The sequence below is a fragment of the Crinia signifera genome, chromosome 3, assembly GCF_055691185.1.
Source record: "Crinia signifera chromosome 3, ASM5569118v1, whole genome shotgun sequence".
Lineage (NCBI taxonomy): Eukaryota > Metazoa > Chordata > Amphibia > Anura > Myobatrachidae > Crinia > Crinia signifera.
In genome coordinates this window covers 67,850,601-67,874,993 of record NC_139219.1, presented here as the reverse complement: position 1 = coordinate 67,874,993, position 24,393 = coordinate 67,850,601, and the positions used below count along the sequence as shown (strand labels likewise).

General features: G+C 43.6%; 1 protein-coding gene and 1 long non-coding RNA gene across 2 annotated transcripts in view; one reads left to right on the top strand and one right to left on the bottom strand.

Moving 5' to 3' along the window:
• LOC146063513 (uncharacterized) overlaps positions 1 to 24,393 on the bottom strand; it is a 165,311-nt gene that overhangs the window by 130,151 nt on the left and 10,767 nt on the right. The window lies entirely within an intron of this gene.
• LOC146063507 (heme-binding protein 2-like) lies at positions 732 to 22,738 on the top strand. The gene is made up of 4 exons (XM_083175941.1): positions 732 to 900; positions 6,268 to 6,397; positions 15,903 to 16,068; positions 22,383 to 22,738. The coding sequence occupies exons 1-4, from the start codon at positions 775 to 777 to the stop codon at positions 22,555 to 22,557; spliced, it is 597 nt and encodes a 198-aa protein (XP_083032067.1). The 5' UTR covers positions 732 to 774; the 3' UTR covers positions 22,558 to 22,738.

Here is a 24,393-nt window from a genome sequence, read left to right as displayed (position 1 = left end):
AACCATCATTCATTCCTATTTTTTTATTTTTTGTTTTTAGTGTACTGTATTTTAACATGTTTACTTGTTATTAAATTAATTATCTAATTTTGTAACTGAAAGCGCTGCTTACTCTTGTTTATTTGTATTTAATTTTATTTGGTAGCTGACTACTCCCTCAAGCAGCTGCTTTTGATTAAACAGCTCCTGGTAAGCGCTCTACACTAACCACAGGTTAGATCTCTCCCTTTTTTTGTCGGAATACTTATGATGAATGCACCCCCTTTGTTACCTATAGACTGAGTCAACGGAAATCTATCTGCTCAATCTGGATCAAAATTATTTTGGAAACAAACCAAAATAAATAAAAAAATTAAATAGTTGTTTGAGTGCAGTTTACAAAAACTCAAGGACATTTTTACAGAACAGTCACAGATAGATACAGGAGATTATTCCTAGTGATAAATACTTAGTCATATCACAAAGGTCTGGCTATTGAAAAAATAGATGTAGCTGGAGAAAAAAAAGTGTAAAACTGATCAATTAAATGATATTCCTTCTGCCATATGAAAGAGACTGAGACCAGCAACAAGTTATAAAACACAATGTCAGTCTGTGTACAGATTGGGGGAGGGGGAGGGCTGCTGTGTGTTACATAACTTTGGTAAAGTTATACAACTCCCCCAAAAAAACAAAATCCTCGTCTTTCACTCTCCTGACACGCCCATCACTGTTACATATATAACACAGCAACAGTCACATCCCCAAACACAACTGTGTACCCTGAGGGCAGACATGGAGTCCAAGAACCTGATGCTGCTGGCCTGGCTCGCTGTGTTTGCATCTGTTGCAGTGGCTGAGGAATTGCCTTCATTTTGCAAATTAGACTGTCCTAAGTACCAGCTGGTGAAGCAATATGATGTAAGTGGGGAGAATGGGGCTTTCTGCAGAGGTTGTAGCATCAAGGGGTGGTTGCAATGACCTTATTAATTATTTATATATGAGCTTAAATTGTGCTTGTTATAAGCAATTTGTGTTGCATGGATTAAACTATTAAGCTCTATTAAATGTCCCTTATTATATGGTTACCTAATTACATAGCTGTCTAAAAGAAAAAGTGACTTTAAAAATAGCAATTCATATTCTATTTGCAGGTCTTTCTTTTACAGTATGTCTGGTTTCAGGGCCGGTGTTAGGTTTTTTGGAACCCTAGGCAAAACTTCTGACTCCCACAAGACGGGATATTGTAATATTATATATATTTCAAAAAATCTCTGCGTGCTCTGACTCCAAGCAAACACCATTAAGCCTATGTGTAATCATTGTCCACCAGGCATTGCTTCCTTAGAAAAATACATGTATACAAAGACCAGTGAAAAAAAAAACACTTTCCATCAAAATAGTTAACATAGCCTTAGCCCTTCTCATGGTATATTCAAAAAATACATGTCCATACGGATGGTGTCAAATTTCTAGAGCAGCAGTGCCCGATGGACTATGTATTTGTGTATCTCTCTCTCTCTTGTTGTGTATCTCTCTCTCTAATTGCAAAGTAAATAAGTTGTTTTGCAATGAGACCCGGAGTGACGCCCGGTACTTGTTTCCTAGCAGGGCGCCCAGATTTCCTACATATGCTAACATAGTGAAATCACATCACATCACATGGGCCATTTTAGTGCCGTGCGATGCAATGCGATTTTTTTTAAATGCAATTTATTCACTGCTGTGTTGGCCCCGGGGATCGCATCGCATCTCCCGCAAAATCGCATGCGATTTTATAGGGTGCGATGCCATGCCATTATCTATACAGTTGTATGACATACAATGAGGTTTTCTGACCCCCCCCCCCCCCACACTATCCATGCCACCCCGAAGCGTGGTGAGCGGTGTCGGAACTCGTCCTCCCGACCTTGTCATACCCCACTATCCACGTCAGCGTGGAGTTGATTTTATATAGTGTGGCGGGCGCAGCGAGCCTGAAGCCTGGCGAGCGGACGCAGAATAAATGTAAAGTAATCCGCGTCCCCTCGCCACGCTTCGGGCACGCTGCGCTCGCCACACTATACAAGATCAACTCTGCGCCAACGTGGGGGTATGATAAAGTCGTGCATGGTACCGAAGGAATTCAGCAGCGGGTTGGTGTAGGGGCCGCGTTTATGGGCTCGCTAGGCAATGAATGTATGCTGCTTAGCGATCCATGCTGAATCAGGCCCAATGTGTGGTGGTTGAATGATACGTACATGCAGTACTAGATGCGGTGTGGATTGAAAGGTCTTCGGTGTCTAGTTAGACTGTCAATAGGTCAACAACAAGAGGTTGATATGCAATAGGTTAAAAGGTCACCATGGTAAAGGTCGACACATACAAATGTTGACATGATGTTTTCATTTTTGGTGTCAATGTCTACACCTGTCGACATGGACCCCCAATTAGTGTATTGCGTACCCTCGTATTGCTCCCATAGCTTCAATGTTTGCAGTTGTAGTCCATGTGGATGGTAAAGTATGAAAGTCCAAAAAAAGGGAAAAAAATTGTGAAAAACTCATGTTGAACTGTTCTTGTGTCAACCTTTTCATGTTGAACTTTTGCTTATGTCAATCCTTTGGCCATGTCTACCTTTTGATCAAGTCAATCTTTTGATGTCAACCTATTGACTGTCGGTCTAGACACTGTAGACCACTTCCCACTTGATGCTGTGGTGTCTTACTGCCCAATGAGCCCCCCTTCTGCAGTGCACCATCTTCCCAGTGATATTAGAGATGATAGCGCAAAATCTGCCAAAGGCTGCTACAGCAGGTGCTGGTTTCTTTGTAGCAGTGGATCTCCACTTTCAAGTAGGGTACAATAATGAATGACCAATCATAAGCAACTAACTCATCTTTGCAAAATTAAAGAAATTCTGAAAACATGACCTGTTGGGGTGACTTGAGGCAGGGGCATATTAACAATGGAGGGTCCCCTCCTCTTCGCGGTGCTGTATACTGTGGCATGTGTACCCACGCACAGGACTCTGGAAATATGGTTCCCTCCATGTTCTGGAGAAAAAAGCTCTACTGCCCATGTGTGGCGGCCACTTTGCCAGTTTTTTTTTCTGTAGCTGAATCTCTGACGGAGAACTCCAGAAAGGTATGTAATGAAACCTAAATGTAGTGTGTGTGTGTGTGGTGTACGTCCTGCTGGACCCAGGGGCCCTTGTGCACCCATTGGGTGCCGGACAGTTTCCCGACAGTCGGGATCCGGACAGACATTACCCCGACGTCGGGATCCCGACAGTCAAAACCCTGACACTTGGGGTCCCAACAGCCACCGGCTATTCTCCCTCGTGGGGGTCCACGACCCCCATAGATGGAGAATAGACTAGGCGTAGCGAGCCACCGTGCCCGCAAGGGGCTTTGTTGCCCTTGCCCCGCTGTCGGGCTAATGACTGTCGGGATCCTGATTGTCGGGACCATATACCACACCCCACCCATTATAGAAACACCAATGATTTTTTTTTGTCGAGCACCTCTGCTCTTGTCCTTCTTTATCTGTTTATTAGAAATGTAATTTTTTTTTTATCCTTCATTCATTGGAGAGTTAAAACCGTTATATTCTGGTCTCATTTTGTTGTAGTTAAAAAGGTAAGAAAAATAAATTAGGAAATTCCACATGACAGAATTCTCGACTTTATTTTACCACCCGTCAATAACCTCATGGGTAACTAAAAATAAAGTTGTGAAATATTTGTGAGCTGCATGCAATAGCAGCCAGTATTTACCATGCACAGAACAAAATATATATATGATTTTCTCTCTGTGCATTGCACATTTGCTGCGTGAATCTGCAAGGCGATTGATTATCGAATGACTACGCTTACGTATGGATCATAGCGTGAATGCGCAAAGCCAAACCGTGCCAAAAATCCACGATTTTTTTTTTTTTTTTTACCACAATCCCAACACAACTTAACTGACAGGAAGCCAGCATTTGTGGGTGGCAACTAGCCATTTTCTGGGAGTACCAGAAAAAGGTAGGCGTGCCCAGGCATTTTCAGGGAGGGTGTGTGACGTCCGCTTCGGCCTCAATTAGCCTATCTATGGCGCAGAGGTCAGGGTCAGAGTTACGCACACTGGGACAGACTGTAAAAATTATTCGATGGTGAGTGAGTTGCGAATGGATTTGCAGATCAATGATCATTCCCAGACATACACGTGGCGGGTTTTCACTCTGCCTGGGCGGCAGATATCTAATCGTAGGGCTCTGAAAATTTGCACATCAGGTCTGAATCAGGCCCGTAGCATGTTCTATATACAAAGTGACTTGCTCTTCTAGCTATACTTCCAAATCAGAGGGCAGTATTCAATGACAATATTCTCTGTGCATGGCGAGTGTTTTTTTTTTTCGCTCGCCATGCACTCTCCGTGTTTGGAGACTCTCCGTTACGTCACTTTATACACTATTCAATGTGACTGAGACTCGCCGCCCCTCGCGGCGAGTCTCAGTAAATCCAGCGTATGAGGTGACGTTGCAGGGAGCCTGAGGACGGCGGCAGGCAGGGAGATGGAAGTCTCCCTGCCTGCCCCAGAACGTATGTGGGGGGGAGGTGGGCTCCCCGGGAGCCAGGCAGCACAAGCTGCCCCCCCGGGAGAGCCAACAGGGGACCGTGTATTCACTGCACCCGATCGTACATATGTAATGATCGGGTGCAGTGAATATATGAATATCTAATGAGCGGCTCGGCTCCCAGGCCCCCTGCTGGCTGCTCTGTGAAAAAAAAAAAAAATATATATATATATATATATTATATTTATATATATATATATTTATATATATATATATATATATATATTATATTTATATATATATATATTATATTTATATTTTTTTTTTTATTAAATATATATTCATGTGCTATAAGCACATGAATATAAGTAGCATGCCCCTTCACAGAATAAAATTCCTGATTTTTTTTACAACAAAATTAAAACAAAAAAACTTTTATTTTTATTTACCTTAATTCACATTCAATTATGGATTCTGTTCTGGAGGGAGACTGAAGTTCAGTAATTCAAGTATAGATGGAGCGGGTCTCTTCTTTGCAGGGGATGGCGACGCCAGCCGCTAACCCCCACCACCCGCCATCTGTATCTGCGAAAGGGTATGCGCGTCCCCTTCCGACGGCTTCCCCCGGGTCCCCGCCGTCTTGTCGGCGGTCACTCGGGTCCCCACCACCTCCCCGCAATCCCCCCCCCCCCAACCCTGTCCGTCTCCCTGAAGCGGAGATGGACAGGGTTCCTGTTGCCCGGAAACTGAGACGCGCGGTGACGTTCTGGCGATTCGCCAGCAAGAGGGAGCCCGGCTCCATCTGTAATTAATATGAACTGCAGCCAGCTGCTCTGAGAATGTAATAGATGTTTTTGCTATAATTTTGGACCTCTGCACTAAAAATTACATATTGGGGCAGATTTATGCTTTTTTTGGTGTTAGAAAATCTTTTGGGTCTACTTAAAAAAGTCTATATTGCCTTGCTCACTGGCCATAATATCCGGTAACGTTAAGTACTTCCTGATTCTTTGGCACATGGATATGGGCTCCCTGGTGCAAGATTTAAGGTGCCCATACACGTTACAATTATTGTATACAGTATCGCATCTCATCCCATTTTTCAAAGGTTTTGCAATGTGATGAGATGAGATCTAGTACAAAAGTATGTGCTGCACATCTAGATCTCATCTCATTGCATTGCAAATCCTATGCAATGTGATAAAATGCGATATTGTATACAATAATTGTAACGTGTATGGGCACCTTTAGAAACAAAAATAACAATTTTATAAGTTTAAAAAAGCTTTATTTGTAGTAACAGAGCTTTTTGTTTCATTTTCCAAACTTTAATACTGTTATCCTTAAGAGACGTTCAATTTCAGGGTATTTTCTAAGCAAGCTGACTAGATTGATTAGAAAATGCCCCTACATTGCTGTGTGTAGGGGTCATAGTGATAGCTATGCATCGCTGTGTGCTGAGCAATCTTGCTGATCTAGCATCGCTCAGAACGCTCAGCAAAATACTTAAGGAGTACAGCAAGGGTTCTTGTCTTTAAATATTGCCAGAAATTGCTACCACCAGCAGTACCCTTTGCATCAGCCCAAACATAAATAAATTAAATAATAATTATTAATTAGACCCAATAGACAGATAAAGATTACAGTGAGTGAGGACTTGTGCAGTATGATATGATGCATTGCAAAATACACAAAATGATTAACAATTTCTGATTATATCACTGTAATTATTGTTGTATCTTTCAGAAATTTGAGCATCGCCTTTATGGAGAAACTCGCTGGGTATCCACCTCGCTGAACATGGACCTATATATGTTTGGAATTATGAAAAGTTTTGGCCGCCTGTTTAAATATATCTCAGGAGAAAACTCTGAAGGTGGGATTTTCTAAATAACATTTTCATATACTTTCTTTACACATCGCCACAAAACGACATAGTGCTGTGCAGTTTGTCGGTTCCAGACCCATTGGAGCTTAATTTTGCAGCAATGCTAATGTCTGTGCCACAGTACTGTCCATAGCATAAATTGATTAGTGAATTAGACATGTATAGGTAGAAAATACTAAGGGCAGTATTCGATGAGGCTGCTGATTTGCCATGCTCTACGGCGAATGTGTGCTATTTTTGTACTGTAAGGTGAATCTTTTTACTGAAAAAGTGATTCACCCTATTCAACGTGCAATATTCACCGACGGCGAACAGTGAATGACGGACAATTCGCTGTCTGATATTCACCGCAATTCACTGTGGTTTTTCAATGTGATTCGCCGTGAGTGTATTCAATGATCAGATGGCGAATTGCTTTCTAAGTGATTTTCGCTGTGTGTCACTGTGTAGCAATCGTCATCTTTTTATGGTGAACTGGAATGTGAACTTTTAAAATAAAGTTTTTTTTTATTTGGTGTAAAAAAATCAAGAATTTTATTATGTGAAGGGGCATGCTATTTTTATTCATGTGCTTACAGCACATGAATATATATATTTAATTTAAATTATTATTATATTTTTTTACACCTAACAGCCAGCAGGGGGCCGAGAGACACTCATTAGATATTCATATATTCACTGCTCCCGATCATTACATATGCACGATAGTGCAAGCGGCTCCCTACCTGCATCCCCTGCTAGCTCTCCCGGGGGGCAGCTTCTGCTGCCTGTGTCCCCAGGAGCCCTGCTTCTGCCCCACAGTGTCCGGTGCAGGCAGGGAGGCTTCCATCTCCCTGCCTGCCGCCGTCCCCCGGCTCCCTGCGTCATTCGCCGCATGGGTTAAGAATCGCCATCAGGGGCAGCAAGCCCCTGCGGCATTAAATACGGTGACACAGAGGGCTGGCAGCGAATGCTGCAGCCCTCTGGAACACTGCGACAACAGGATTCTCTGCACATGCCGAGTATTCTCATTGAACACTCCCCTAAGAGTGACACTTCATATAACAAGAGTATACATATTATTTGGTAACATAGGGATATATTTACGCAAACTTATTATGGGCAACATCACCTCTTTTCAGTTTTAGAAACTTTAGTAAATGTGCTGTCTTGTAGTGTGCAAATGCCAACATACTAAACTTAGGCACCAATATGATATTGATACACAAAGGTAAAAAAGGCTATACTGTATATATAGATCTTATGTTGATGATATTTAATATGCTCTTTCAACTTAAATAATTACTAAGTCAACCACTTTACTTCCAACCTCATTTTATATTTTAATCGGTCAAGGTCAAACAGGTTGTACATGATTATTCCAGTCCCATCTTCTCAGTAAAGTTGGTTGATCCTTTGCAAGAAGACTAACCTTGCAGACCCATTATAGATAAACACAGTTGTAGTATCTATCTATCTATCTATCTATCTATCTATATATCTATCATCCAGTGGCCCGGTACACTCCTGATCCCAAACGGGCAATTCAATTACCGTTGTTCCAAGCCAGGTATACCATACAAATTTTAGATATATCATTATTGACCACGTTCCTTTAAATAAAAGACGAGGCGATAGACATAAACAACTGCTCCGTTTGGAGTCCAAATGGATTTTTTTGCTAGATATGGTCAAACCAAAGGGATTAAATGATCATTTAAATATATTCCTAACATAATCGATATGCTTACAGGGATATTGCCTAGCAGTGATGTTTAAAATATTTTCCACTGATTTTAAATATTTACTGTTCTTAATTTGCTCGACACACTATCCTATTGTCTAGAGTGATATATTTTTCCTAGTCAATGATCCTTATGTAATCTGTACATGTTTCTCTACATTTTCTGTTTTTAACTTTTGTATTTTTCACTGATGTGATATAGCATGCCCTCCAACATGACCCATTCCATTAGGTACAAAATGCTCTGTTCCTGGACTTCCCTGCCAGTACCAACTGTACGAAGCTTCTACCAACTGTACAAAGAACTGAGGCAGATTGCCCTTGTTGGACTTTTTTAATAAAGAACATTTGGACAAGACTTCTGCTTACGACTATGAAATATGGGAAATTCTGGTATCTTTAAGGTTATAAATACCCTATCAAAGGGTTTATACAAGAGCTCCAGTACACTATTGCTGTGTGTATATGTATATATATATATATATATTTTTTTTTTTTTTCCATACAGAACAGTGTGACCCTTTTGTTGCGCTGGATATGGCAGCACTTCTATAGAACCTTGTTGTTAATTGAGGTACAAGGGAGTAGATAGAAAACAAAAAGATATAGAAGTGTGCTCTATACAATGTTCACCATATTATAATTAAATAATAGATAAAAATGTAAACACATAAAACAAAAATTATTTATTCCATTTTACAGCAGATTAAAATATTCACTTTTCACAGAATTTAGATCCAACACCTGTATGGCTTCATTTCATGAGCGAAACCCTACGGGTTTCGTCCAAACATGGACTTCATCAGGGGTAGTAGGACTCTATATGGATAATGAAGGAGACAATATTTTCTCACAATCACGGCTGGGTGTGGTATATGTAACCGTAGAGGACCTTGCTCCCAGACAGGAAACACTGATTACTCTATCTCTCTAGGAGCTATTCTTATTATTGTGGTAACATAGACCACACCCTACTATTAAGAACACCACCTGTTATTGCTGATTGTGAGAAAATATTGTCTCATTCATTATTATCCATATAGATTCCTATTACCCCTGATGAAGTCCATGGGTTTCGCTCATGAAATGAATACAAGCAAGAAAAATATGAACCAGATAAGTGCGCAATTAAAATCCAGTGCAGCTATAAGCCTATCTACAGAGTAGAAACACCTTGAACTACTCGAGATACAGTACAGAGCAAAAAGATGTGGATAGGCAAGAATAGCGCTCAGTATTAGCTATGAGGCAGAGTGTTTAAAAAACACTGCAAATGATACAAAACCAAATTGAAGCTTTGCAGGTAATATCACATGGATGACCAGATTCCAACAAGAACCACTGGTTTGCGATAGCTGCTCCCCTATTATGCATACAGGGGAGACAGAATGATAGGCAACATAGTGCAGGTCAATACAATATAAAAAGCTTTAATCTAAAAAATGCACTTACAATAAAGTGACTTTGTAAAAAGCATGAACGAATTTGAACCAGGCAAAACAGCATACAACAGATGGTGTGGTGTCCTCCTATGGTCTGGGTCCCTCGTCCCGGAAACAAGGGGGGCTCAGTCCTGGGGTCGACGATACTGCAGCTGTTCAGGCCAGTCCAAAGCGTCAAGCTGAGTGGTAGTTACGCTTGAACGCGTTTTCGGATAGTGTCCTTCGTCAGAAGCGTAAATTAAAGTCCAAATAGCGGGCATATATATACCCCTACCTGTTATGCTAAATAACAAACAGATGCCGCTAATCGGCGTGCAGCGTCCGGCCTCCTTGTCCCTCAGCCGGCGTTTGCGTTCCATACGCCGGAAATACGTCGGCGTCTGCGTGTCACCCACCGGAAGTGACGTCGCGCATGCTGGAAGTGTATAGATGCGTTCCATGCTGATGCCGCTTGCGTGTCAGGCTTGGACAGCGGGTAACTATGGGGATAACAGGGAGCTCGGACGCTGTTAACATGGACTTCATTCTGCAAAACAGATAGATATTAAAATCCAATAAAATGATAAAACAACCCAGCACCATAAACGGTAAAAAAGATATGAAATAATGAGAAGTGGAAAAGTAAACCACTACACTATAGAGACAAGAAAATAGATTACTATGTAAGAAATGGCTTTAGCTCAAATTCTGTATTTAAGCCTTTTGGAATTAGTGTTCCAAGGCGATGGATCCACCTCATCTCTGTCATAGATAATCTCCTAGCCTCATCATTAGTACGGCTTTTAGGTAGAATTTGTTCTATTGCACTGAAAAATACAATCTGACACTCATTTGCATTATGTACTACACGGAAGTGCTCAGACACCGTGTGTGTCTGTACCTTCTTACGTATATTGTAGATATGCTCTGCTATACGTGTTTTCATGGGTCTGCTAGTTTTCCCTATATAGGATAGGTTGCAGCTACATTTTAGCAGGTAAATTATGTTCCTTGAGTGACAGGTAAGAAATTGTTTAATTTTAAAGTCACAACCGTTCACCGTAAAGTGATCTAATTTTCTCTCTTTAGATTTCACAGTCCTACAGGCTAGACATGACCCACAGCGATGAAATCCTATAGTTCGGATTGCTTGGCGTGGGCCACTGTCCGTAGAGCTGTGAACCAAGTGGTCTTTTAAAGAAGGTGCCTTTTTGTAGATAAACTGTGGTTTTGGTGGTAATAGTGTACCCAAAATTGGGTCACTCTGGAGCAGATGCCAATTTTTTCTAAATACTTGTTCAACATCTTTATGTATTGAGCTGTATTTGCTCACAAAAGCCCATTTAAATCTGTCATTCACCTGGTCCGATCTAGGTTTAGGTTCCAATAATTTTGGACGTTCAATCAAATAAATTTTTTCTCTAGCACTTTCAATGAGGCTCTTTAAGTAGCCTTTAGCACTCAACCTATTTGCAACTTCCTCCAGTTGTTGTTTACACACATTTACATCCGTACAGTTCCGCTTGATGCGGATAAACTGCCCGAATGGGATAGCATCTAACCAATTCCTGTGGTGCTGACTGTTGGTAAAGATAAAACTATTTGAATCGGTTTCTTTTCTGAATGTCTTGGTTTTCAAAACATCGTTTTCAATGTATAAATTGAGATCCAGAAAAGACACCAATTCCTGACTACAACTGAAGGTTAAATTAATGTTCTTATCATTAATATTCAAAGAAAGGCAAAAACTATCAAGAGATTCCTTATCACCGGACCAAATAAAGCAAATGTCGTCGATGAAACGGCTCCAGGTCACCAGGCCCTCCCCCAGCACGCCTCCCTGCCACACCACCTGATCTTCCCAGTGGGCCATAAAAAGGTTGGCGTAGCTGGGGGCGAACCTGGTGCCCATAGCCGTTCCAGTACACTGTAAATAAAAAGACCCTTCATGCAGAAAATAATTGTTTGTAAGGATAAATGTTATGCTGGCCAACAAAAAGTTTTTTAGGGGTTCTGACATTTGGCTCTGGTTTAAAAAGTATGATACTGCTTCCAGGCCTTTCTCTATATCTATGATCGTGTACAGAGTACTTACATCGGCTGTACACAGCCATTGATTATTCACCCATTGTATATTGGATAATTTTGCCAAAATATCCCCAGTATCTCTAGTGTAAGCTTTAGTCAATAACACTATCTCCAGACAGATTAATTCTGGGGATACATATAAGAAGCTTAGGGGTGACCCCACATCCAGAATTAAGAAAAGTCTTCTGGAGCTCACTTCTAAGGCTTTGGAAGATAAAATTATTTCCAAAGGCGAATTCGACTTTCTAAATATAGCCGAACCAAGTATTCCATCAATATACGTACTCCCCAAAATTCATAAGGACCCCCTCAACCCTCCTGGACGACCGATAATTTCGGGATGCAATAGTCTTACCAGCAATTTGTCGGCTTATGTAGACTCGCATTTGCAGCCACTAGTGTTATTGACTAAAGCTTACACTAGAGATACTGGGGATATTTTGGCAAAATTATCCAATATACAATGGGTGAATAATCAATGGCTGTGTACAGCCGATGTAAGTACTCTGTACACGATCATAGATATAGAGAAAGGCCTGGAAGCAGTATCATACTTTTTAAACCAGAGCCAAATGTCAGAACCCCTAAAAAACTTTTTGTTGGCCAGCATAACATTTATCCTTACAAACAATTATTTTCTGCATGAAGGGTCTTTTTATTTACAGTGTACTGGAACGGCTATGGGCACCAGGTTCGCCCCCAGCTACGCCAACCTTTTTATGGCCCACTGGGAAGATCAGGTGGTGTGGCAGGGAGGCGTGCTGGGGGAGGGCCTGGTGACCTGGAGCCGTTTCATCGACGACATTTGCTTTATTTGGTCCGGTGATAAGGAATCTCTTGATAGTTTTTGCCTTTCTTTGAATATTAATGATAAGAACATTAATTTAACCTTCAGTTGTAGTCAGGAATTGGTGTCTTTTCTGGATCTCAATTTATACATTGAAAACGATGTTTTGAAAACCAAGACATTCAGAAAAGAAACCGATTCAAATAGTTTTATCTTTACCAACAGTCAGCACCACAGGAATTGGTTAGATGCTATCCCATTCGGGGAGTTTATCCGCATCAAGCGGAACTGTACGGATGTAAATGTGTGTAAACAACAACTGGAGGAAGTTGCAAATAGGTTGAGTGCTAAAGGCTACTCAAAGAGCCTCATTGAAAGTGCTAGAGAAAAAATTGATTTGATTGAACGTCCAAAATTATTGGAACCTAAACCTAGATCGGACCAGGTGAATGACAGATTTAAATGGGCTTTTGTGAGCAAATACAGCTCAATACATAAAGATGTTGAACAAGTATTTAGAAAAAATTGGCATCTGCTCCAGAGTGACCCAATTTTGGGTACACTATTACCACCAAAACCACAGTTTATCTACAAAAAGGCACCTTCTTTAAAAGACCACTTGGTTCACAGCTCTACGGACAGTGTCCCACGCCAAGCAATCCGAACTATAGGATTTCATCGCTGTGGGTCATGTCTAGCCTGTAGGACTGTGAAATCTAAAGAGAGAAAATTAGATCACTTTACGGTGAACGGTTGTGACTTTAAAATTAAACAATTTCTTACCTGTCACTCAAGGAACATAATTTACCTGCTAAAATGTAGCTGCAACCTATCCTATATAGGGAAAACTAGCAGACCCATGAAAACACGTATAGCAGAGCATATCTACAATATACGTAAGAAGGTACAGACACACACGGTGTCTGAGCACTTCCGTGTAGTACATAATGCAAATGAGTGTCAGATTGTATTTTTCAGTGCAATAGAACAAATTCTACCTAAAAGCCGTACTAATGATGAGGCTAGGAGATTATCTATGACAGAGATGAGGTGGATCCATCGCTTTGGAACACTAATTCCAAAAGGCTTAAATACAGAATTTGAGCTAAAGCCATTTCTTACATAGTAATCTATTTTCTTGTCTCTATAGTGTAGTGGTTTACTTTTCCACTTCTCATTATTTCATATCTTTTTTACCGTTTATGGTGCTGGGTTGTTTTATCATTTTATTGGATTTTAATATCTATCTGTTTTGCAGAATGAAGTCCATGTTAACAGCGTCCGAGCTCCCTGTTATCCCCATAGTTACCCGCTGTCCAAGCCTGACACGCAAGCGGCATCAGCATGGAACGCATCTATACACTTCCAGCATGCGCGACGTCACTTCCGGTGGGTGACACGCAGACGCCGACGTATTTCCGGCGTATGGAACGCAAACGCCGGCTGAGGGACAAGGAGGCCGGACGCTGCACGCCGATTAGCGGCATCTGTTTGTTATTTAGCATAACAGGTAGGGGTATATATATGCCCGCTATTTGGACTTTAATTTACGCTTCTGACGAAGGACACTATCCGAAAATGCGTTCAAGCGTAACTACCACTCAGCTTGACGCTTTGGACTGGCCTGAACAGCTGCAGTATCGTCGACCCCAGGACTGAGCCCCCCTTGTTTCCGGGACGAGGGACCCAGACCATAGGAGGACACCACACCATCTGTTGTATGCTGTTTTGCCTGGTTCAAATTCGTTCATGCTTTTTACAAAGTCACTTTATTGTAAGTGCATTTTTTAGATTAAAGCTTTTTATATTGTATTGACCTGCACTATGTTGCCTATCATTCTGTCTCCCCTGTATGCATAATAGGGGAGCAGCTATCGCAAACCAGTGGTTCTTGTTGGAATCTGGTCATCCATGTGATATTACCTGCAAAGCTTCAATTTGGTTTTGTATCATTTGCAGTGTTTTTTAAACACTCTGCCTCATAGCTAATACTGAGCGCTATTCTTGCCTATCCACATCTTTTTGCTCATGAAATGAAGCCATACAGGTGTTGGATCTAAATTCTGTGAAAAGTGAATATTTTAATCTGCTATAGAATGGAATAAATAATTGTTGTTTTATGTGTTTACATTTTTATCTATTATTTATCTATTATTTAATTATAATATGATGAACATTGTATAGAGCACACATCTATATGTTTTTGTTATATATATATATATATATATATTATATTATATTATTGTGTGTGTGTGTCTTCATCAGCCACAGCACTAAAATCACTCAGTCAGACAGTACAGTGAATAAAATTGACTATCTCGTCACAATGAAACCTGTCAAGGGGTGGGTATATTAGGAAGCAAGAGAACAGTCAGTTCTTGACGTTAATGTGTTGGCAGACAAGATGGTCACATGTAAGGATCTGAATGGTTTGACAAGGGTCAAATTGTGATGGCTAGATGTCTAGGATAGAGCATCTAAAAAAACGGCAGGTTTTGTGAGGTGCTCCCTGTATGTACTGGTTGGTACATACCAAAGGTGGTCCAAGGAAGGACTACCAGTAACCTGGCAAAGGGTCAGGGACACCCAAGGCTCATTGCGGAGTGAAGGCTAGCACCCCTGGTCTGAACCCACAGAAGAGCTACTGGTCAGTGTCCAAGCTGATCCCTGCCCACTGCTGAAAGCATCTCTACAATGGGTAGACAGGTTTTTAGAACTGCACGATGGAGCAATGGAAGAAGATGGCCTGGTCTGATTAATCTGGGTTTCTTACATCATTTGTGTGACCTAATGCATGTGCGTTGGTATCCTGATAATGGCACCAGGACACACTATGAAAAGAAGAAAGGTGGGCAGAGGCAGTATGACGCTATGGGCAATGTTCTGTTTGGAGACCTTGTATACCAGTAAACATTGTTCAGAAAGGGTTTTTGAGTCACATGTTGATTCAGCCTCCAAATTCCACAGATATCAATCAGATTGAGCTTCTGTGGCACCTGCTTGAAAAGAAAGTCCAAGCCAGGGTGGCATGAGGAGGGCCTACACAATATTCTACAGGTGTTTTAATGTTATGACAAGCTCCTGGTGGTGATGGCATCTGCATCCAATATCTATTGCTAGTTAGGAGAACTTGCACCTGTAGGTAACACTAAATACATTCTCTAGTTATTTCTATCTACAAGGGCTGTCTTGTGGAATATTTACGAATGTTGCTCAAAGGTGCAAATCTGCTGTAAAATCTATAGCAACCAATAGGCAACAACAGTCTATGGTTGCTATGGCTTTTTGCAACATTAGTAAAATAGCATCTTATGTATTTCTATTAAGTATTAAAAATGAAGAAAAAAATAAAATTGGGAAGGGGGAAAGTTTTTCAGAATGCTAATTTAATGACATTTTATGTATAGTCTATAGATAACAGGTTTATGCTATGAATAAGAAATTCATGCTCATTATTTTCTTACTCTCCTTTAGGACTAAAGATTAATATGACTGTGCCGGTGTTGACGCTTGTTCCTTTAATAAAATCACAAGCTCCTAATGCTACAATGTCCTTCTTTGTGCCACTGGAGAATCCCCCTACACCATCAGACCCTGCAGTTTATCTTGAGAACTCCCCTTCTATGTCTGTATATGTCAAGTAAGTGACTTCTTTACAACAGGAATTAGCGCAGGACTGTATTTAAGGGGCAAATAAGACTATAGTAATTTTTGGGATATATTCTAGCAGTCCTGCTAAAATACTTTTATTGGACACATTGTTAGTCATGTATGAATGTATTTAAGAACATTATGAGTGGTATCGTTTTAAGTACTGCAAAAGGATGTACTTTAAATACCGTCAAAATCCACTAATCGAAAAACATATGCAATGTGAATAGTAAAAATAACAAATCTGGGAACTGCCTGGGATATATATCTGTAATCTAACAGGTTAGGGCCAATCTTATGAATACTAATATCCACAATTAAGTGCTGTTGTATAAATAACATGTAAATTGTAGATGTCACAGGTTTTCAAAGTCGGTCCGCAGGTCCCCACATAGTGCATGTTTTGCAGGTCTCCTCACAGAATCACAAGTGAACTAATTAGCTCCAACTGTGGTTCTTTTAAAATCTGTCAGTCAGTAATAAGTGCACCTGTTGGGTGACCTGGAAAAAAGTGATCTATGTGGGGTCCTAAGCAGTGCTGGCAACAAAAATCTTGTAGCCCCATACACTGATATCTCTGGGGCCCCCCTCCCCATCAAGCACAGGATGGTGTGGAGCAGGGAGGGAGTAGTAGGGAGGAAAGGGTAGGAGTAGTAGTGCAGTGTAGGGAGGGAGGGTGGGAGTAGTAGTGCAGTGTAGAGAGGGAGGATGGGAGTAGTAGTGTGGAGCAGGGACGGAGGGTGGGAGTAGTGGTGCGGAGCATTGAGGGAGTTGAGCCATATACAAAATTCCCTCAGTAGTGCCATAGTCAGAATGCCCCTTATAGTGCCATATGCAAAATGTCCCACCCTAGTTCCATATAAAGAATGACCCCATAGTGTCTAATGCCTCCATTAATACTCACTGCTGCAACCGCTGGCTCCTTCCCTCTGTGAGGAGAGCGCACCTCACATTTCTCCTACTCCGTATTAACCACAAGTGGGGCCTGTGGCCTGTGCAGCAAGCTTTGACTGGTTGGCACATTTGAAATTTAAGAAATGTCCAAAGCCAGCCGCGGGGGAGCTGCTAAACCCCTCACCAAGCCAACAGAGGCAGTGTGCGGTCCACCCCCCCCCCCCTCACCAAGCCAACAGAGGCAGTGTGCGGTCCACCACCCCCCGCCCCCACACACACCCCGACCGAGCCAACAGAGGCAGCGTGCAATCCGCACCCCCCCCCCCCCGCTGTGCCCCCTACCAATGCCTTTGGGAGTCACCACAAGCGGCCAGACGTCTGAGCTGCGGTGGTAGGGTGGGTGGACATCTAAGCGACTTGGCTTTGGGCGCCTGCGAGACTGATGTCTGAGTGTCAGTAGAGCTGGCGTCTAAGTGACAGGGGGGTCAGGCAGCTGAGCAGGGGGTGCTGTCTTTGGGCCCCTCAGAACATTTAGGCCCAGGGCGGATGTTCCCCTTGACCCCCCCCCCCCCCCTGTTGCCGGGCCTGGTCCTGAGGGCCAAGTTTGAGAACCCCTGGTATATGTGATAGGGGATTACATTTTGACTAACCCCCTTCTGTACTATTGCACCCAGATTAAATTAATTATTTATCAGGATAGCCATAATTTGTAGAGCTGGTAGCAACACTTAATCCTGCATACAGTTACCCCACATCATCTCTTCCCACCAAGTCCAGTTGCCAGAGTGACTGTGGTGAAGCCAGTGGTGCTGGGAACAGGGCCGGCGCTGCCCACTCAGCAGAGCCTGCAAAGCAGGGAGGCGCTGGGCTGTAAAGGCGCTCTCTCCCTGCCCTACAGCTCTGCCACTGTGTGCTTTGATGTAAGGTGCTGGCTGCCATCTATCCCCCTACCCTACCCACCATCTATCCCCCCTACCCTGCCCACCATCTGTCCCTTCTCTCCCTGCCCACCATCTGTCCCCCCTTTCCCTGCCCTTCATTTATCCCCCCCTACCCTGCCCACCATCTGTCCCCCCTTTCCCTGCCCACCGTCTGTCCCCCCTTTCCCTGCCCACCAACTGTCCCCCTTTCCCTGCTCAGTAACTGCCACCTCTCCCTGCCCAGTATCTGCCCCTCTATCTCTGCCCAGAATATCTCACCCTCTCTCTCTCTCTGCCCAGCATATCTCCCCCTCTCTCTCTGCCCAGTATCTGTCCCCCACTCCCTGCCAAGTATCTGCCCCCCACTCCCTGCCAAGTATCTGCCCCTCCTTTCTCTGCCCAGCATATGTCCCCCTCTCTGCCCAGCATATCTCCCCCTCTCTCTCTGCCCAGCATATCTCCCCCTCTTTGCCCAGCATTTGTACCCCCTCTCCATCATCTGGCCCCAATCCCTCTCTGCCCAGCATTTGCCCCCTCTCCCCACATCTGCACCCCCAATTTGCTTCTTTCCGGCATCTGCCCCCCCTCTCTCCAGCATCTGTCCCCCATCCCTTTCTGCCCATCTGTACCCCATCTTCCTGCCCATAATCTTTCCCTCCTATCAGTATCTCCCCAGCACCTGTCCACATCTCCCCACCATCTGCCCCCTCTGCCAAGTATCTGCCCCCTCTCCCTGCACATCATCTCTTCCCCTCTCGCCACCCATCACATTTCCCTCCATCCCTCTCTGCCCAGCAACTGCCCCCTCTACCCAGCATCTATCCCCCCACTTTCTCCCCAGCATCTCTCCCCATATCTGTCCCACATCTCTCTGCCCAGCATATGGCTGCCCCTCCCCCTCACTCTGCCGAGTATATGGCCCTCCTACCCTCTCTCTGCCCAGCATCTTTTATCATTTCTATTCTTTATCCATTTTCCAACAGCAGCCACTTTTCCCTTGTTCCCCTGAGAACTCACTGTTCCACTTATATTTCCCCTTCTCACGGATCCCCTTTCTTATTCCTCTTATGCTCTCTTCACACCTTACATCACTACTATTGTGGGCATTATGTGTATAAGGTGCATTACCACTGTGGATTTTATGTGTAATGGGTGCTACTGTGAGCATTATGTATAAGGGGCATTATTTTAAGTGTTTTTAGTGGCACCACTGTGGGCATTGTATTTAATGGGCACTACTTCTGTGGGATTTGTGTACAAGGGATGCTACTATGTGGTGTATTATGAATCATGGGCACCATCTGCAGTGTAATGTAAATAAGATTGTGCTACTGTAAGGTGTAATTAAAGTGGGCTATGATCATTCCTTATGATACCAAACCATTTATTTGTGTGCGCTGTCCCTTTAGGAGAGGGAGGGCGCAAATATAGATTTTGCAGGAGGGCGCCGGACACCCTAGCACCGGCCCTGGCTGGGAAATTCCAAATATGATTACAAAGCACATCAACACCACCCACAGTGACAGAATGAGTTGACCGTTCATCACTGCTGGCAGATCTGCAGATTGAGCCTTGTTGATAGGCCGCAGTATTCATGACTTTTTGCCTCCTTAGGTGATGACTACACTCATCTATTCCTGTTCATTATATGCACCCAAGTTATCCACATCTATGTTTGTATTACCTTTTTCACTTTCCACTTTTGATACACACTAGGGAGGCCAATCCAGGGCCATTTTTTCAATCCTGGGATTGAGAAACCCTCAATCCCAGGATTCCCAGCATTGGCCTCTGGATGCCACAACATTCTGGGAAATGCTGTGAAGCAGTTCTTAAGAGTGTGGGGGCGGGCATGCACATTTTAATTCTGGGATTGGAGGCTCCAACCCCAGGATAGAAATCCGAGCAATTTTTGCCCTAAATCCCGGTATTGGCATCCCTAATACGCACACGCACACACACATACAGTATATAGTAGAAGGAATCAAACTGCGGCAGTCGGAGGAATTTCAAAAAGTATATTGTGGCAAAAAATGACACCAACGTTTGTATGTACTATGTATATATTTGGGTTCATTTGTATTAACCGTTCTGTGATCATAGCTTTCTCATGCACCCATTGTAAACTCATTTACCGTATATACTCGAGTATAAGTCGACCCGAATATAAGCCGAGGCACCTAATTTTACCACAAAAAACTGGGAAAACTTATTGACCCGAGTATAAGCCTAGGGTGGGAAATGCAGCAGCTACTGGTACATTTCCCTGTATAATAATAGCAGGACACCACAGGCTGCTCCCCTTGCCTAATAGCAGGACACCACAGGCTGCTCCCCCTACCTAATAGCAGGACACCACAGGTGGCTCCCCCTGCATAATAGCAGGACACCACAGGCTGCTCCCCCTGGGACACCACAGGCTGCTCCCCCTACCTAATAGCAGGACACCACAGGTGGCTCCCCCTGCATAATAGCAGGACACCACAGGCTGCTCCCCCTGCTCACCCCTGGGACACCATAGGCTGATCCCCCTGCTCACCCCTGGGACACCACCACAGACTGATCTCCCTGCAAGGGACATCACACACGGAGGGGGAGGGAGCAGCCGCCGCTTGCCTCCTCCAGCGTCTGACTCCAGGGGGTTTGGGGTGCGCCGCTGTCTGGCTCCATGTGGGGGTGGGGGATACGCGGCCGCCTCCACTGCCCTGCCGTCCACTTCGCTGCCCGGCTCCACTTTGAACAATGGCGCAGCTACGGCAACATGGCCGCCGGCTTCCTGCACTGAGGACATGTATAGTGCAGGCGGCCATGTTGCCGTAGCCGCGCCTATGTTCAAAGTGGAGCTGGGCAGCGAAGTGGATGGCTGGACGCAGGACAGAAGCCACTGACTCGAGTATAAGCCGAGTGGGGGCTTTTTCAGCTAAAAAAAAGGCTGAAAAACTCGACTTATACTCGATTATATTGAGTATTTTAAACCTGTGAACTCTGGGAAGGAAGAAGAAGGGCAAGCTAGAAACAGACTGAGGGTCAGGGGACCCAAAGGGGCAAGAGAGTGACAAAAAAATACAGATAGAGAGGGACTGGGTTAAGGGGCACACAGCACAGGGCGATTTTTCAAAGTGATTTTGACTACATTGTCAAAATCGCTTAGAAGGTTTCCCAGAATCACCCTGTGTGTACACAGCAGGCGATAGCGATCCGCGGCCCCAATAGACACTGCAGGTAAGAATATTTTGTCTAGTCCTGCAGTGTCTATTCGGCCTAATGCATGGGCTGCTGCTGGGGATGGCCACCGGCTTGTGTTTGGCAGCAACATCGTGATTTTGACTAGAAAGAGTGAACACATATAGCACATCTCAATCTAATATGTAAAGGAGAACTCATTTATAAAACAAACGCCATCATATCCAGTTTATCTGTCTTTCTTGCCCTTGGGTTTATAATGCTATTACTACATACACTTTATTTGTATCATTGTTTTTTTTGGTACTTGTTTCCTAGCACGGCGCCACCGATTTTAATTGTATGCAATCGGGTTGCAAAAATCGTTCCAATCGCATTGTATGCAACCAAATTGCATGCGATGCGATTGACCCAACTGACCCGATTTTTTTTACATTGGAACCAATGTTAAATGGTCCCTGAGACAAGATTTTACATTGGCCCCAATGTTAAATGCCCCCCAGACCCCATTTTTCATTCTATGCCGCCCCCCCATTGTTAACGCCACGCTACGATCAAAGTGAACCTGAAGCGTGGCGAGCCCATGAGGGGCGGCGGTACGCGTCCTCCAACCTTTTCATACCCCCACTATCCACTTCGGCATGGAGTTGACTTTATATAGTGTGGCGGGCACAGCAAGCCACCAAGCCCGAAGCGTGGCGAGCGGACGCGCATTACTTCACAGGTATTACACTGCGCTCGCCACACTATATAAGATCAACTCCACGCCGATGTGGATAGTGGGGGTATGAAAAGGTCGGAGGACGCGTACCGCTGCGCTCTCCACGCTTCGGGTTGGCGTTCATCGTGGGGTGGCGTTAACAATGGGGGGGGGGGCATTTGACATAGAAATTACCCATCAGGGTGGGTATACTATACAATAAAAAATTGGGTATGGGGGGGCCATTTAACATTGGTTCCTATGTAAAATCGGGTCCATCGCATTGGTTGCATTGTATGAAATTATAATGGCATACAATGGACCCGATTTTACATAGGAATTTAACATTACATACAGTGCTTACAATGTAAAATCGAGTCGTCACGTCGGTCGCATCGCATGCCATTATAATGGCATGCGATGGACCCGATTTTAAATTTGTCGGGAAACCTCAAAAAAAAAGCCCGAAATCGGGTCGGTCGGGTCCCATCGCATACCTTATGGGCGCCCTGCTAGAAAACAAGTACCTTTTTTTTTTTTTTTTCCAATTCTTCGTATACTATCCTCTGTTATCTACTGAAACCTCTGATCTTCCATTGCTTTCAGATCTTTCGGAGGCTATGCCTTTGACTACACATATTCCAGGAAAGCAAAAGCCCTAGCAGAAGAACTGAATGCTCTCGGGCTCCCGTTTGGCGATTCATTGGTTATGCGTGCTGGCTATGATGCGCCTTTTAAACTATTCGACCGTCATAATGAAGTGTGGATCTTGGCCATGTAAACAAATTTCAGCCCTTGTGGTTTATTCATCCAATTAAATTTAATTTGACTAATCCTGCATCAGATTGTCTTGTGTGTAGTATCTTAAAGATTTTCCTAATGGTCACTGTATAAACTTTTGCAATGCACATATTTTTTTTTTGTAGCTAATTTTTTATTAAATAAAGTAGAAGTATATTACAGACCCTGACTCTGTCCTCCTTTACTTTGTTGGTCTATTTACCAATTTGGAGCTTCCATCCAGTGCCAGATTAAGCCTTCGGGGGGCCCGGGGCACTTTAGACAGGAGGGCCCCCTTGCACTTGTCATTACTGGCTGCAAACTGCATGGGAGAGTATTACACTGTCAAAACACAGAGTAAAGGCAGTATAAACTTGGTCAATGAGTAACTGCAGGGGATATATAATATATATATATATATATATATATATATGCACATATGCACAAGCACACACCACATGAAAAGCCTGTGTTTTTCCCTCTGCACCTTACTCTGTAGGAGACCTCACAGTCCCAGTGCTGCCTTTGATTAAAAACCCTCCCATGACTAGGCTGCTGCTGCTGTTCTGCATGGGCCTGAGACGCATGTAATGAGCTCCACCAATCAGAGCTCAGCACAAACGTCTCAGCCTCTGCCCTCTGGTGCAAAGTGTCATGGGATTTAAATCAACTCCCAGTACTGCATTGTTCACTTGTTCAATCAGTGTGCCTTGGCTCCCGATGCTCAGCACCATTAATCATTGTCACATTGGCAGATAGATGAAGCTGTAGCACTACACCACTCCCATGCACAAAATCTTTAGCTTTGGGAAAAATACATACCAACCACAGGGGGCCCCTATCTAGAGGGGGGACCAGGGGTAATGACCCCTTGTGCCCCCATTATAATCCGGCCCTGCTTCCATCTCCTCCTCATCTAAATAACCAGACAAACAAGAATCACTGGGGATATGATCACTGCCGCTGACCTGCTGCTCCACGGGATGCCGCCAGGGGAAGCCGCTGGTCACAAATTTGTTTGGAAAATGGGCAAAACCATATGCACTGCAGGTGGGGCAGATGTAGCATGTGCAGAGAGAGTTACATTTGGGTGGGATGTGTTGAAACTGAAATCTAAATTGCAGTGTAAAAATAATGCAGCCACTATTTACCCTGCACAGAAACAAAATAACTCACACAAATCGAATACTGGTTTCACATTGCAAACCTGCTTTCAACCCGTTTTTGTAAACATGTCTTAAAACGGGTCAAAAGCCAGTTAAACCCCTTTCATATTGCATATTGTAAATGGTATATTGCAATTTCAATACTGTTTTTGTACCTTTCAGATTCAACCCGTTTCACCCATAGAAAGCCATACAATGTCATTTTCCCAGTTCTTTTTCCTGCTTGTGGGCGGGATCATGCAGGGAGATAACCAATCACCCTTGTGTGGTTATCATTTGTAGCAAATACCATTTCTGAGCTGTTCAGACTGCAGGGAAAATGACTCAGAAACGTGTAGGATTTTGCTTTTAACACGTTTCAAAATAAAATAAATTGACAATGGAGCTTTCACACTGCAGCTGTTCCTGTATTAAAACGGTAAAAAAACGGCAATAGAGACTTCCAGGTTCCGCCTATATGTGAGGAAGCCGCCGGGAAGCTGAGCTCCGTAGCGGTGAGTGGGACGGCACCCCTAGATCACCGTTTGGCGGACCAAAAGTACCCAGGTGGCTAGCAGAGACACCCGGGACCCGGGCGCAGTGCATGGAGAGATATTTCTATCCCATGCCGTACAGAAAAAGCCACCGCACTAACACGCCAGCGTCTCAGCGCAGATCCAAGATGGCGGCGA

Coding starts and splice junctions, on each gene's coding strand:
- LOC146063507 (XM_083175941.1), top strand. CDS start 775: ATGGAGTCCAAGAACCTGATGCTGCTGGCCTGGCTCGCTGTGTTTGCA. Junction 901..6,267: donor AGCTGGTGAAGCAATATGAT/GTAAGTGGGGAG, acceptor TGTATCTTTCAG/AAATTTGAGCATCGCCTTTA. Junction 6,398..15,902: donor CTCAGGAGAAAACTCTGAAG/GTGGGATTTTCT, acceptor ACTCTCCTTTAG/GACTAAAGATTAATATGACT.